We start from the raw sequence: 16,976 nt of genomic DNA, 5'->3' as shown, positions 1-16,976 counted from the left end.
GACGTCCCTTAAAGGAACCTTCATTCGGCGAGGTAGGCGTCGGTTGAAGAGGTTGGATCTGCGTCGGTTGAAAGAAGATGGCTCGCTCCGCTCCAGAAGAAAGAAGATTGAAGATGCGGCTTGATAGAAGACTTCATCCCGATGATGGACTTCCGACTTCAGCCCGATGATGGATTTCTTCAGCCGCCCGCTTGGATCCAGACTTCAGCCCGAGGATGGACATCACTCTTCAGCCCCCCGCTTGGGCTTGGATCACACTTCCGAGGCTTGGATCAAGACTTCCGAGGACGGATCGGTGAACCTGGTATGGTGAAGATAAGGTAGGAAGATCTTCAGGGGCTTAGTGTTAGGTGTTATTTAAGGGGGGGTTTGGGTTAGATTAGGGGTATGTGGGTGGTGGGTTGTAATGTTGGGGGGGGTATTGTATGTGTTTTTTTAACAGGCCAAAAGAGCTGAATTCTTTGGGACATGCCCCGCAAATGGCCCTTTTCAGGGCTGTAGGTAAAAGAGCTTTGAACTTTTTAAATTTAGAATAGGGTAGGCCATTTTTTTTATTTTCGGGGGGCTTTGTTATTTTATTAGGGGGCTTAGAGTAGGTGTAATTAGTTTAAAATTGTTGTAATATTTTTCTAATGTTTGTAAATATTTTTTTATTTTTTGTAACTTAGTTCTTTTTTATTTTTGTACTTTAGTTAGTTTATTTCATTGTATTTATTTGTAGATATTGTATTTAATTAATTTATTGATAGTGTAGTGTTAGGTTTAATTGTAGATAATTGTAGGTATTTTATTTAATTAATTTATTGATAATGTAGTGTTAGCTTTAATTGTAACTTAGGTTAGGATTTATTTTACAGGTGATTTTGTAATTATTTTAACTATTTTAGCTATTAAATAGTTCTTAACTATTTAATAGCTATTGTACCTGGTTAAAATAAATACAAAGTTACCTGTAAAATAAATATAAATCCTAAAATAGCTACAATATAATTATTCGTTATATTGTAGCTATATTAGGGTTTATTTTACAGGTAAGTATTTAGCTTTAAATAGGAATAATTTATATAATAAGAGTTAATTTATTTCGTTAGATTTAAATTATATTTAACTTAGGGGGGTGTTAGTGTTAGGGTTAGACTTAGCTTTAGGGGTTAAAAAATTTATTAGAATAGCGGTGAGCTCCGGTCGGCAGATTAGGGGTTAATGTTTGAAGTTAGGTGTCGGCGATGTTAGGGAGGGCAGATTAGGGGTTAATACTATTTATTATAGGGGTTATTGAGGCGGGAGTGATGCGGATTAGGGGTTAATAACTTTATTATAATAGGGGCGCGGTCCGGTCGGCAGATTAGGGGTTAATAAGTGTAGGCAGGTGGAGGCGACGTTGTGGGGGGCAGATTAGGGGTTAATTAATATAATATAGGGGTCGGCGGTGTTAGGGGCAGCAGATTAGGGGTACATAGGGATAATGTAAGTAGCGGCGGTTTACGGAGCGGCAGATTAGGGGTTAAAAATAATATGCAGGGGGTCAGCGATAGCGGGGGCGGCAGAAATAGGGGTTAATAAGTGTAAGGTTAGGGGTGTTTAGACTCGGGGTACATGTTAGGGTGTTAGGTGCAGACGTAGGAAGTGTTTCCCCATAGGAAACAAATGGGGCTGCGTTAGGAGCTGAACGCTGCTTTTTGCAGGTGTTAGGTTTTTTTTTTCAGCTCAAACAGCCCCATTGTTTCCTATGGGGGAATCGTGCACGAGCCCGTTTTTGAGGCTGGCCGCGTCCGTAAGCACCGCTGGTATCTAGAGTTACAGTGGCGTTAAATTATGCTCTACGCTCCCTTTTTGGAGCCTAACGCACTGAAAACCAAGCCATTCTGTAAACTCTAAATACCAGCGTTATTTAAAAGGTGCGGGGGAAAAAAAGTACGCGTAGCTAACGCACCCCTTTGGCCGCAAAACTCTAAATCTAGGCGTAAAGAAATTAACTACAATTACCTAAAATTAATTACAATTAAATAAAATAAACTATAGTACAAAAAAAACAAACACTAAATTACAGAAAATAAAAAAAAAATTACAAGAAGTTTAAACTAATTACACCTAATCTAAGCCCCCTAATAAAATAATAAAGCCCCCCAAAATAATAAAATGCCCTACCCTATACTAAATTACAAAGTAATCAGTTCTTTTACCAGCCCGGGTAAAGACGGCTCAAGGTAGGGTGATCTTCAGGGGGTTAGTGTTAGGTTTTTTTAAGGGGGGTTTGGGTGGGTTTTAGAGTAGGGGTATGTGGGTGTGGGTTTTAATGTTGGGGAGGGGGTTGTATTTTTTTTTACAGGTAAAAGAGGCTGATTACTTTGGGGCAATGCCCTGCAAAAAGCCCTTTTAAGGACTGGTAAAAGAGCTGATTACTTTGTAATTTAGTATAGGGTAGGGCATTTTATTATTTTGGGGGGCTTTATTATTTTATTAGGGGACTTAGATTAGGTGTAATTAGTTTAAACTTCTTGTAAATTTTTTTTTTTCTGTAATTTAGTGTTTTGTTTTTTTTGTACTATAGTTTATTTTATTTTAGGATTTTTTCTACCTTAATTTCCGATTGGCTGATAGAATTCTACTTTACAGTGTGATTCCCCTTATCTTATACTTCACTCTGATAAGGTGGTTCTGCGTACTAAGTTTGGTTTCCTGCCCAAGGTTGTTTCGGTCAAGAATATTAATCAGGAAATCGTTGTACCTTCTTTATGTCCTAATCCTTCTTCTCACAAAAGAACGCTTGTTGTATAATCTGGATGGTTTGCAAGTGCTAAAATTTTATTTGCAGGCAACTAAGGACTTTCTTCAGTCTTCTGCATTGTTTGTTTTCTTTTCTTGGAAATGTAAGGGTCAGAAAGCTATGGGTACTTCACTTTCCCTTTGGCTGAAGAGCGTTATTCGCTTGGCATATGAGACTGCTGGACAGCAACCTCCTGAGAAAATCACAGCTCATTCCACAAGGGCTGTTTCTTCTTCCTGGGCCTTCAAATATGAAGCTTCTGTGGAACAGATTTGCAAGGCTGCAACTTGGTCATCTTTGCACACTTTTTTAAAATTCTATTAAATTTGATACTTTTGCCCTCGGCTGAGGCTTCTTTTGTGAGAAAGGTTCTTCAAGCAGCGGTGCTTTCTGTTTAGGTTCCTGTCTTGTCCCTCCCTTATCATCATGATGATCCGTGGACTCACCATGTCATTAGAAAGAAAACAAAATGTATGCTTACCTGATAAATGTATTTATTACTTGACACTGTGTGTCCACGGCCCACCCTGTATTCAGACAGTTTCTTTTTATATAAACCTCAGGACCTCTGCACCTTGTGTTACTTCCTTTCTCTCCTTTCCCTTTGGTCGAATGATTGGGGGATTGTGGGTAGGGGAGTGATATTTAACAGCTTTGCTGTGGTGCTCTTTGCCTCCTCCTGCTGGCCAGGAGTGATATTCCCAACAGTAATTGATGATGATCCGTTGGACTTCACTGTGTCAAGAAATAAATAATTTATCAGGTAAGCATACATTTTGTTTTCCCTCTGCTGCAACCTAATGCAATCACACTGTGTATTATATTCATTATCCTCCTACAAACCTATAATATATAACACACAGGGAGAGTATCAGCACTATAGAAATGTTATCCCAAAAGGAGAGAGAGAAAACACCAGTCTCTGTAGTTGTAATACAGTCCTCCTGTTGTATGCACAATCAGTCTTTAGTTGATACATAGGAGAAAAAATCCAGGATGTCTCGCAAGCCTAATCCCCAGATACAGAGAGTATCCAAAGGAACGAAATCCCAGCAAAATCTAAGAACAACAGAAGAGGGAAGGGCGCACAGACAAAAAGGATCCTGGTGCAGTATGTTAAGAGTCCACAGTCATAAATCAAAACATAAGCCAAATTTGCACTCACTTGTAACAACCTCAACACTATGAGGTACGATAAAAACAGGGAGGCTTCTCACAGCCAGTCAAATCCTCTTTGTCCAGTTCCTTTATTGTCTCTCCCAACAGGAAGATTAACCGTTATCGGAGAGGCTCTGCAGCTAGTTGTCCCACCCTGTTTCTGACCAGGGTCACTCTGCTTGTGAGATTTACAGCTGTAAAGAGCCTCCCTGCTTTCATCATACCTCATAGTGTTGAGGTTGTTACAAGTGAGTGCAAATTTGGCTTATGTTTTGTTTTATGACTGTAGACTCTTAACATACTGCAAATAAAGAGGACTTTCAGTCTTGAAGTATAAAATACTTAATGTTGAAAGCTCCTTTATTCGTTGCAGTGTTGCCGCTGCTAAAGTCACCCCATTCACACCCTGATGATGGCCCTCATTTTCATTTTTATCTGATTGTTATTAGATGACAATAGTTGTGAGAAAGTGTAAATGATATTTATAAATATAAAAGTAAATATTAGTATAGAGCATTATTATGTTGTTTTTCTTATATAAAGATATTATTTTACATGATAATATATATATTTATTCAGATGAATAAAAGCAATATTTTGTATAATTTCAGGTATAAATGAACTACTATGATGTCTTCTTTAGCGAGTAATCTCCTGATACATCTGGTTATTAATTTGGTGACACTGAAGACCAGTTATGGTAAGAGATCTTTTGGCAAATTGTTGTTATAGGTTAATCTGCTCTTTTAAGGTATATTTATATGTATATTCTGGATAACTAGTGATCTGATAAGAACCTCACATTTTGTGCTGCTAAAACCTCTTCCTATACAACCAATTATCTAATATCCTAATGATATTTCCTGCTGTGCTGCTTCATTTTTTACCTATTTTTAATCCTCTGAGATAATAATTCCCAACTCCTGATCCTTTTTGCTGCCCTCCTTTATTTTGTATTCAGATATTTTGCTGATATATGAGGTGTCTGTTTGTATATTTATATATTGTATGTGTATGTATATATGGTCACATGCAACATTTTTTGTGTGTTTTTTTTTAAACAAATGATTTGTTACAAATAATAATAATAATAAAAATAACAAATAACTTTTTTTCCATGGGATTATCTATTCTGTCAACATTATTTGTTCTTTAACAGAAATTCTTTAATTCCATATTTCCTATGGGAAACATCTTCAGGGCTGCATGGAACAGCTAAAACAGCAGTTTAAACTTAATAAAGTAGTAGTGAGTGCTAATGTTACAAGCCAGCAGCAGCACAACATTTTTGTTTTTTAAACATATTTGTTTACTGAGTTCAATATTATCAAGAGCATTCTTTCTGGGGGGTTTTTTCTCAGTCTCTCTCTCTCTCTCTCTCTCTCTCGTCATTAACCTGGTTCAGCAATTTTATTAGCGCTTCCAAACATACTAGCTAACATATCTAGAAAAAACACAAGTGTAGGTGCCACTGGCCTGGGAAATAGTATAAACCAAAATTGAAGCTCCTTCTGATGGGTACTCACATGTTTTAGACCACCAAGCAAATGTAACCATTAAAGCCAGTTTTGTCATTGGGACACAAGGAGAGTTTTAATTTACACTCATTATTTTGAAAGGGAATTTGCTGCTACTTTGATAAGGAGAAAAAAAAACTGTTTAGAATAGAAATGTAATTGGGAGTCACATTGCTCTCAACAGATGGGGGCGTGCCAAGGCAAGTGCATACTCTACAAGTAATTAATGTTATCCTGATGTCCTTTGTATGGGTGGTGAGGACGTGAGGACATACCTGTACTGTATGTATGAATGTATGTGTATATATCATATACATATCCATCCAGTGCTATGTACTCAGGTCCTTATATATAATCAATGAGAAAATACAATTTTAAATTTGGAAAGCAAAAAGACAATATCATGTACATTATGTGTAGATATATATCTTACATTTTTTTTTTTATTTGGATAGAAAAAATACAACATAAGATTTGTTTTGCTCTATAAGTTCCTGTGGGGTGCCTATCTTTTAAATTTATATATATTCATATTCACACTCACTTACACACATACAGACACAATAGAGGTAACACAGAGGGGAGACGGTGGTAAAAGCCGGAACGGAACGGAACAGGACGGAACAGGCCTTTATGAAGGAAATTGATTTAAAATATAATGGGATGTATTAGAGACTCTTGAGAACAATTTTAGGAACAAGAATATTTGTGATATAATAATTAATTAACCCTTTAACTACCAAAATAGTGTCCGGAACCAAACATAACAGCCCGGAACAGCACCTTCCCAGAAAACCAAATACACCAAATTCACAAGTCACATGTGACTAAATGTAATAAGTGTAATCAGCCACAAACCATCCACAGAAACCACGTTCCAATCCCGTCCGGCCTGTTAAACGCTTTTTCGTGAAAAGTGACGGAACGGCAACCTTACCAGCAATACCAGATACACCAAATTCACCAATTACACATAACTAGATGTTATAAGTGTAATCAGCCACAAACCATCACAGAAACCACGTTCCAATACCCGTTCCGGCCTGTTAAAACGCTTTTTCGTGAAAAGTGACGGAACGGCACCTTACCAGCAAACCAGATTACACCAAATTCACCAATTACACATAATAAATGTTATAAGTGTAATCAGCCACAAACCACCCACAGAAACCACATTATGATATCTTGTCCGGCCTATAATGCACTTTTTTATAAAAGTGACGGAACGGCACCTTTCCCAGCAAAATATACAAGGCCATAATTCACCAGCCACACATAACTAGATGTGATTAAATGTAATCAACCACAAACCAACCACAGAAACCACGTTCCAATACCCGTTCCGGCCTGGTAAAACACTTTTTCATGAAAAGTGACGGAACGGCACCTTACAAGCAAACCAGATACACCAAATTCCGCCAGTCACACATGAGTAAATGTTATAAGTGTAATCAGCCTCAAACCATCCACAGAAAACCACATTATGATATCTGTTCCGGCCTTTAATAACACTTTTTTTATAAAAAGTGACGGAAACGGCACCTTCCTAGCAACATATAAATACCAAATTCACCAGCTACACATAACTAGATGTGATAAGTGTAATCAACCCACAAACCATCCACAGAAACCACGTTCCAATATCCGTTCCGGCCCTGTAAAATGCTTTTTCATGAAAAGTGACCGGAACAGCACCTCACCAGCAAACCAGATACACCAAATTCATCAGTCACACATGACTAAATGTTATAAGTGTAATCAGCCACAAACCATCCACAGAAACCACATTTATGATATCTGTTCCGGCCTTTTAATACACTTTTTTATAAAAAGTGACGGAACGGCACCTACCCAGCAAAATTACAGACCAAATTCACCAGCCACAAATAACTAGATGTGGTAAGTGTAATCAACCACAAACCATCCCACAGAAACCACGTTCCAATACCCGTAAACTCTTTTTCGTGAAAACTGACGGAACGGCACCTTACCAGCAAACCAGATACACCAAATTCACCAATTACACATAACTAAATGTTATAAGTGTAATCAGGCCACAAACCACCCACAGAAACCACAGTATGATATCTGTTCCGGCCTATAATACACTTTTTTTTATAAAAAGTGACGGAACAGCACCTTCCCAGCAAAATATACAGACCAAATTCACTAGCCACACATAACTAGATGTGATAAGTGTAATCAACCACAAACCACTACAAAAACCACGTTCCAATACCCGTTCCGGCCTGTAAAACGCTTTTTCATGAAAAATGACGGAACGGCGGCCTTACAGCAGATACACCAAATTCAACCAGTCCACACATAACTAAATGTTATAAGTGTAATCTAGCCACAAACCATCCACTAGAAACCACATTATGATATCTGTTCCAGCCTTTAATAAACTTTTTTATAAAAAGTGACGGAACGGCACATTCCCAGCAAAATATACAGACCAAATTCACCAGCCACACATAACTAGATGTGATAAATGTAATCAACCAAAACCATCCACAGAAACCACGTTCCAATACCCGTTCCAGCCAATAATACACTTTTTTATAAAAAGTGACGGGAACGGCACATTCCCAGCAAAATATACAGACCAAATTCACCAGCCACACATAACTAGATGTGATATATGTAATCAACCACAAACCATCCACAGAAAACCACGTTCCAATACCCGTTCCAGCCAATAATACACTTTTTTATAAAAAAGTGACGGGAACGGCAACCTCTTCCAGCAAAATATACAGGCCAAATTCACCAGCCACACATAACTTGAAGTGATAAATGTAATCAACCACAAACCATCCACAGAAACCACGCTCCAATACCCGTTCCGGCCTTTAATACACATTATTATAAAAAGTGACGGAACGCACCTACCCAGCAAAATATACAGACCAAATTCACCAGCCACACATAACTAGATGTGGTAAGTGTAATCAACCACAACCATCCACAGAAACCACGTTCCAATACCTGTTCTGGCCTGTAAAAACGCTTTTTTCGTGAAAAGTGATGGAACGGCACCTTATCAGCAAACCAGATACACCAAATTCACCTGTTACACATAACTAATTGTTATAAGGTGAATCAGCCACAAACCATCCACAGAAACCACATTATGATATCTGTTCCGGCCTTTTAATACACTTTTTTATAAAAAGTGACGGAACTCGGCACCTTCCTAGCAACATATACAGACCAATTCACCAGCTACACATAACTAGATGTGATAAGTGTAATCAACCACAAACCATCCACAGAAACCACGTTCCAATATCCATTCCGGGCCTGTAAAATGCTTTTTCATGAAAAGTGACGGAACAGCACCTCACCAGCAACCAGATACACCAAATTCATCAGTCACACATGACTAAATGTTATAAGTGTAATCCAGCCACAAACCATCCACAGAAACCACATTATGATATCTGTTCCCGGCCTTTAATACACTTTTTTATAAAAAGTGACGGAACGGCACCTACCAGCAAAATAGACAGACCAAATTCACCAGCCACAAATAACTTAGATGTGGTAAGTGTAATCAACCACAAACCATCCACAGAAACCACGTTCCAATACCCGTAAAATGCTTTTCGTGAAAGAGTGACGGAACGGCACCTTACCAGAAGACCAGATACACCAAATTCACCAATTACACATAACTAAATGTTATAAGTGTAATCAGCCACAAACCACCCACAGAAACCACATTATGATATCTGTTCCGGCCTTTAATACACTTTTTTTTATAAAAATTGACGAAACGGCACCTTCCCCGGAAAATATACAGACCAAATTCAACAGCCACAAATAACTATATGTGATAAGTGTAATCAACCACAAACCATCCACAGAAACCACGTTCCAATACCCGTTCGGCCTGTAAAACGCTTTTCATGAAAAGTGACGGAACGGCACTTACCAGCAAAACCAGATACACCAAAACCACCAGTCACACATGACTAAATGTTATAAGTGTAATCAGCACAAACCATCCACAGAAACCACATTATGATATCTTTTCCCGGCCTTTAATACACTTTTTTATAAAAAGTGACGGAACGGCACCTTCCCAGAAAAATATACAGACCAAATTCACCAGCCACACATAACTAGATGTGATAAGTGTAATCAGCCACAAACCCATCCACAGAAACCACATTATGATATCTGTTCCGGCCCGTCAATACACTTTTTTATAAAAGTGACGGAACGGCACCTTCCCAGAAAAATATACAGACCAAATTCACCAGCCACACATAACTAGATGTGATAGGTGTAATCAACCACAAACCATCCACAGAAACCACGTTCCAACATCTAGTTATGTGTGGCTGGTGAATTTGGTCTGTATATTTTGCTGGGAAGGGGTGCTGTTCCCGTCGCTTTTTATAAAAAAGTGTATTAAAGGCCGGAAAAGATATCATAATGTGGTTTCCTGTGGATGGTTTGTGGCTGATTACACTTATAACATTTAGTCATGTGTGACTGGTGAATTTGGTGTATCTGGTTTGCTGGTAAGGTGCTGTGTCCTTCACTTTTCATGAAAAGCATTTTACAGGCCGAACGGGTATTGGAACGTGGTTTAAGTGAATGCTTTGTGGTTGATTACACTTATCACATCTAGTTATGTGTGGCTGGGTGAATTTGGTCTGTATATTTTGCTGGGAAGGTGCCGTTCCGTCACTTTTCATGAAAAAAGCATTTTTCAGGCCGAACGGGTATTGAACGTGGTTTCTGTGGATGGTTTGTGGCTGATTACACTTATTAACATTTAGTTATGTGTGACTGGTGAATTGGTGTATCTAGTTTGCTGGTAAGTGCCGTTCCATCACTTTTCATGAAAAAGCATTTTAACAGGCCGGAACGGGTATTGGAAACGTGGTTTCTGTGGATGGTTGTGGTTGATTACATTTATCACTATCTAGTTATGTGTGGCTGGTGAATTTGGTCTGTATATTTTGCTGGAATGTGCCGTTCCGTCACTTTTTATAAAAAAGTGTATTAAAAGGCCGCAACAGATATCATAATGTGGTTTCTGTGGATGGTTTGTGGCTGAGTTATCACTTATAACATTTACTCATGTGTGACTGGTGAATTTGGTGTATCTGGTTTGCTGGTAAGGTGCTGTTCCGTCACTTTTCATGAAAAAAGCATTTTACAGGCCGGATCGGGTATTGGAACGTGGTTTATGTGAATGCTTTGTGGTTGATTACACTTATCACATCTAGTTATGTGTGGCTGGTGATTTTGGTCTGTATATTTTGCTGGAAAGGTGCCGTTCCGTCACTTTTCATGAAAAAGCATTTTACAGGCCGGAACGGGTATTGGAACGTGGTTTCTGTGGATGGTTTGTGGCTGATTACACTTATAACCATTTAGTTTATGTGTGACTGGTGAATTTGGTGTATCTAGTTTGCTGGTAAGAGTGCCGTTCCATCACTTTCATGAAAAAGCATTTACAGGCCGGAACGGGTATTGGAACGTGGTTTCTGTGGATGGTTTGTGGTTGATTACATTTATCTCATCTAGTTATGTGTGGCTGGTGAATTTTGGTCTGTATATTTTGCTGGGGAATGTGCCGTTCCGTCACTTTTTATAAAAAAGTGTATTAAAGGCCGAACAGATAACATAATGTGGTTTCTGTGGATGGGTTTGTGGCTGATTACACTTATAACATTTACTCATGTGTGACTGGTGAATTTGGTGTATCTGGTTTGCTGGTAAGGTGCTGTTCCGTCACTTTCATGAAAAAGCATTTTACAGGCCGGAACGGGTATTGGAAGTGGTTTCTGTGGATGGTTTGTGGTTGATTACACTTATCACATCTAGTTATGTGTGGCTAGTGAATTTGGTCTGTATATTTTTGCTGGGAAGGTGCCGTTCCGTCACTTTTTATAAAAAAGTATATTAAAGGCCGGGAACAGATAATATAATGTGGTTTCTGTGGATGGTTTGTGGCTGATTACACTTATAATATTTAGTTATGTGTGACTGGTGAATTTGGTGTATCTGGTTTGCTGGTAAAGTGCTGTTCCATCACTTTTCATGAAAAAAGCATTTTACAGGCCGGAACGGGTATTGGAACGTGGCTTCTGTGGATGGTTTGTGGTTGATTACACTTATCACATCTAGTTATGTGTGTCTGGTGAATTTGGTGTATCTGGTTTGCTGGTAAAGTGCCGTTCCGTCACTTTTCATGAAAAAGCATTTTACAGGCCGGAATGGGTATTGGAACGTGGTTTCTGTGGATGGTTTGTGGTTGATTACATTTATCACATCTAGTTATGTGTGGCTGGTGAATTTGGTTTGTATATTTTGCTGGGAAGGTGCCGTTCCGTCACTTTTTATAAAAAAGTATATTAAAGGCCGGAACAGATAATATAATGTGGTTTCTGTGGATGGTTTGTGGCTGATTACACTTATAATATTTAGTTATGTGTGACTGGTGAATTTGGTGTATCTGGTTTGCTGGTAAAGTGCTGTTCCATCACTTTTCATGAAAAAGCATTTTACAGGCCGGAACGGGTATTGGAACGTGGTTTCTGTGGATGGTTTGTGGCTGATTACACTTATAACATTTAGTTATGTGTGACTGGTAAATTTGGTGTATCTAGTTTGCTGGTAAAGTGCCGTTCCGTCACTTTTCATGAAAAAGCATTTTACAGGCCGGAATGGGTATTGGAACGTGGTTTCTGTGGATGGTTTGTGGTTGATTACACTTATCACATCTAGTTATGTGTGGCTGGTGAATTTGGTCTGTATATTTTGCTGGGAAGGTGCCGTTCCGTCACTTTTTATAAAACAAAGTGTATTAAAGGCTTGAACAGATATCATAATGTGGTTTCTGTGGATGGTTTGTGGCTGATTACACTTATAACATTTAGTCATGTGTGACTGGTGAATTTGGTGTATCTTGTTTGCTGGTAAGGTGCTGTTCCTTCACTTTTCATGAAAAAGCATTTTACAGGCCGGAACGGGTATTGGAACGTGGCTTCTGTGGATGGTTTGTGGTTGATTACACTTATCACATATAGGCCTAGATTTGGAGTTTGGCGGTAAAAGGGCTGTTAACGCTCCGCGGGTTTTTTTCTGGCCGCACCATAAAATTAACTCTGGTATCGAGAGTTCAAAAAAATGCTGCGTTAGGCTCCAAAAAAGGAGCGTAGAGCATTTTTACCGCAAATGCAACTCTCGATACCAGAGTTGCTTACGGACGCGGCCAGCCTCAAAAACGTGCACGTGCACGATTCTCCCATAGGAAACAATGGGGCTGTTTGAGCTGAAAAAAAACCTAACACCTGCAAAAAAGCAGCGTTCAGCTCCTAACGCAGCCCCATTGTTTCCTATGGGAAAACACTTCCTACGTCTGCACCTAACACCCTACATGTACCCCGAGTCTAAACACCCCTAACCTTACACTTATTAACCCCTATTCTGCCGCCCCCGCTATCGCTGACCCCTGCATTACACTTTTAACCCCTAATCTGCCGCTCCGTAACCGCCGCAACCTACGTTATCCCTATGTACCCCTAATCTGCTGCCCTAACATCGCCGACCCCTTGTTATATTTATTAACCCCTAATCTGCCCCCCACAACGTCGCCGACACCTACCTACACTTATTAACCCCTAATCTGCCGAGCGGACCTGAGCGCTACTATTAATAAAGTTATTAACCCCTAATCCGCCTCACTAACCCTATCATAAATAGTATTAAACCCCTAATCTGCCCTCCCTAACATCGCCGACACCTACCTTCAATTATTAACCCCTAATCTTCCGATCGGAGCTCACCGCTATTCTAATAAATGTATTAACCCCTAAAGCTAAGTCTAACCCTAACCCTAACACCCCCCTAACCTTAATATAATTTACATCTAACGAAATAAATTAACTCTTATTAAATAAATTAATCCTATTTAAAGCTAAATACTTACCTGTAAAATAAACCCTAATATAGCTACAATATAAATTATAATTATATTATAGCTATTTTAGGATTAATATTTATTTTACAGGCAACTTGTTATTATTTTAACTAGGTAACTATTAAATAGTTCTTAACTATTTAATAGTTACCTAGTTAAAATATTTACAAAATTACCTGTAAAATAAATCCTAACCTAAGATATAATTAAACCTAACACTACCCTATCAATAAAATAATTAAATAAACTACCTACAATTACCTACAATTAACCTAACACTACACTATCAATAAATTAAATAAACACAATTGCTACATTATAAATACAATTAAATAAACTAGCTAAAGTACAAAAAATAAAAAGAACTAAGTTACAGAAATAAAAAAATATTTACAAACATAAGAAAAATATTACAACAATTTTAAACTAATTACACCTACTCTAAGCCCCCTAATAAAATAACAAAAGCCCCCCAAAATAAAAAATTCCCTACCTATTCTAAATTAAAAAAGTTACAAGCTCTTTTACCTTACCAGCCCTGAACAGGGCCCTTTGCGGGGCATGCCCCAAGAAGTTCAGCTCTTTTGCCTGTAAAAAAAAAACATACAATACCCCCCCCCCCCAACATTACAACCCACCACCCACATACCCCTAATCTAACCCAAACCCCCCTTAAATAACCTAACACTATCCCCTGAAGATCTTCCTACCTTGTCTTCACCATCCAGGTATCACCGATCGGTCCTGGCTCCGATATCTTCATCCAACCCAAGCGGGGGCTAGACATCCACTGAAGAAGTCCAGAAGAGGGTCCAAAGTCTTCCTCCTATCCGGCAAGAAGAGGACATCCGGACCGGCAAACATCTTCTCCAAGCGGCATCTTCTATCTTCTTCCATCCGGAGCGAAGCGGCAGGATCTGAAGACCTCCAGCGCGGAACATCCATCCGGCCGACGACTGATCGACGAATGGACTGTTCCTTTAAGGGACGTCATCCAAGATGGCGTCCCTCGAATTCCGATTGGCTGATAGGATTCTATCAGCCAATCGGAATTAAGGTATGAATTTTCTTGATTGGCTGATGGAATCAGCCAATCAGAATCTAGTTCAATCCGATTGGCTGATCCAATCAGCCAATCAGATTGAGCTCGCATTCTATTGGCTGATCGGAACAGCCAATAGAATGCGGAGCTCAATCTGATGGCTGATTGGATCAGCCAATCGGATTGAACTTGATTCTGATTGGCTGATTCCATCAGCCAATCAGAAAATTCATACCTTAATTCCGATTGGCTGATAGAATCCTATCAGCCAATCGGAATTCGAGGGACGCCATCTTGGATGACGTCCCTTAAGGAACAGTCATTCGTCGATCAGTCGTCGGGCCGGATGGATGTTCCGCGCTGGAGGTCTTCAGGATCCTGCCGCTTCGCTCCGGATGGAAGAAGATAGAAGATGCCGCTTGGAGAAGATGTTTGCCGGTCCGGATGTCCCTCTTCTTGCCGGATAGGAGGAAGACTTTGGACCCTCTTCTGGACTTCTTCAGTGATGTCTAGCCCCGCTTGGGTTGGATGAAGATATCGAGCCAGGACCGATCGTGATACCTGGATGGTGAAGACAAGGTAGGAAGATCTTCAGGGGATTAGTGTTAGGTTTATTTAAGGGGGTTTGGGTTAGATTAGGGGTATGTGGGTGGTGGGTTGTAATGGTTGGGGGGGGTATTGTATGTTTTTTTTTACAGGCAAAAGAGCTGAACTTCTTGGGGCATGCCCCGCAAAGGGCCCTGTTCAGGGCTGGTAAGGTAAAAGAGCTTGTAACTTTTTTAATTTAGAATAGGGTAGGGAATTTTTTATTTTGGGGGGCTTTGTTATTTTATTAGGGGGTGCTTAGAGTAGGTGTAATTAGTTTAAAATTGTTGAAATATTTTTCTTATGTTTGTAAATATTTTTTTTATTTTCTGTAACTTAGTTCTTTTTTATTTTTTGTACTTTAGCTAGTTTATTTAATTGTATTTATTTGTAGCAATTGTGTTTATTTAATTTATTGATAGTGTAGTGTTAGGTTAATTGTAGGTAATTGTAGGTAGTTTATTTTATTATTTTATTGATAGGGTAGTGTTAGGTTTAATTATATCTTAGGTTAGGATTTATTTTACAGGTAATTTTGTAAATATTTTAACTAGGTAACTATTAAATAGTTCTTAACTATTTAATAGCTATTGTACCTAGTTAAAATAAATACCAAGTTGCCTGTAAAATAAATATTAATCCTAAAATAGCTATAATATAATTATAATTTATATTGTAGCTATATTAGGGTTTATTTTACAGGTAAGTATTTAGCTTTAAATAGGAATAATTTATTTAATAAGAGTTAATTTATTTCGTTAGATTAAAATTATATTTAAGTTAGGGGGGGTGTTTAGTGTTAGGGTTAGACTTAGCTTTAGGGGTTAATACATTTATTAGAATAGCGGTGAGCTCCGATCGGAAGATTAGGGGTTAATAATTGAAGTTAAGTGTCGGCGATGTTAGGAGGCAGATTAGGGGTTAATACTATTTATTATAGGGTTAGTGAGGCGGATTAGGGCTTAATAACTTTATTATAGTAGCGCTCAGGTCCGCTCGGCAGATTAGGGGTTAATAAGTGTAGGCAGGTGTCGGCGACGTTGAGGGGGGCAGATTAGGGGTTAATAAATATAACATAGGGGTCGGCGGTGGTAGGGGCAGCAGATTAGGGGTACATAGGGATAACGTAGGTGGCGGGCGCTTTGCGGTCGGAAGATTAGGGGTTAATTATTTTAAGTAGCTGGCGGCGATGTTGTGGGGGGCAGATTAGGGGTTAATAAATGTAATATCTGGGGTCGGCGGGGGTTAGGGGCAGCAGATTAGGGGTACATAAGTATAACGTAGGTGGCGGTCGGCAGATTTGGGGTTAAAATTTTTAAATCGAGTGGCGGCGATGTGGGGGGAGCTCGGTTTAGGGGTACATAGGTAGTTTATGGGTGTTAGTGTACTTTAGGGTACAGTAGTTAAGAGCTTTACAACCGGCGTTAGCCAGAAAGCTCTTAACTACTGACTTTTTTCTGCGGCTGGAGTTTGTCGTTAGAGCTCTAACGCTCACTTCAGAAACGACTCTAAATACCGGAGTTAGGAAGATCCCAGTGAAAAGATAGGATACGCAAATGGCGTAGGGGGATCTGCGGTATGGAAAAGTCGCGGCTGAAAAGTTGAGCGTTAGACCCTTACCTACACGACTCTAAATACCGGCGGTAGCCTAAAACCAGCGTTAGGAGCCTCTAACGCTGGTTTTCACGGCTACCGCCGAACTCTAAATCTAGGCCAAAGTTATGTGTGGCTGGTGAATTTGGTCTGTATATTTTGCTGGGAAGGTGTGGTTCCGTCACTTTTCATGAAAAAAGCATTTACAGGCCCGGAACGGGTATTGGAACGTGGTTTCTGTGGATGGTTTGTGGCTGATTACACTTATAACATTTATTTATGTGTGACTGGTGAATTTGGTGTATCTGGTTTGCTGGTAAGGTGCTGTTCCTTCACTTTTCATGAAAAAGCATTTTACAGGCCGGA

General features: G+C 39.2%; 1 protein-coding gene across 1 annotated transcript in view; it reads left to right on the top strand.

Moving 5' to 3' along the window:
• The window catches only part of LOC128662556 (uncharacterized), a 156,314-nt gene that overhangs the window by 21,612 nt on the left and 117,726 nt on the right, over window positions 1-16,976 (top strand). The window contains exon 2 of the mRNA XM_053716350.1: window positions 4,537-4,625. Within this exon, the coding sequence (XP_053572325.1) occupies window positions 4,553-4,625 (73 nt within the window). The 5' untranslated portion in view covers window positions 4,537-4,552. The remainder of the gene's footprint in view (window positions 1-4,536; window positions 4,626-16,976) is intronic.

Source organism: Bombina bombina, chromosome 6, assembly GCF_027579735.1.
Source record: "Bombina bombina isolate aBomBom1 chromosome 6, aBomBom1.pri, whole genome shotgun sequence".
NCBI classification, from domain to species: domain Eukaryota; kingdom Metazoa; phylum Chordata; class Amphibia; order Anura; family Bombinatoridae; genus Bombina; species Bombina bombina.
Note: the sequence above shows the minus strand (reverse complement) of the source record. Positions and strands in the feature narration are given on the sequence as shown.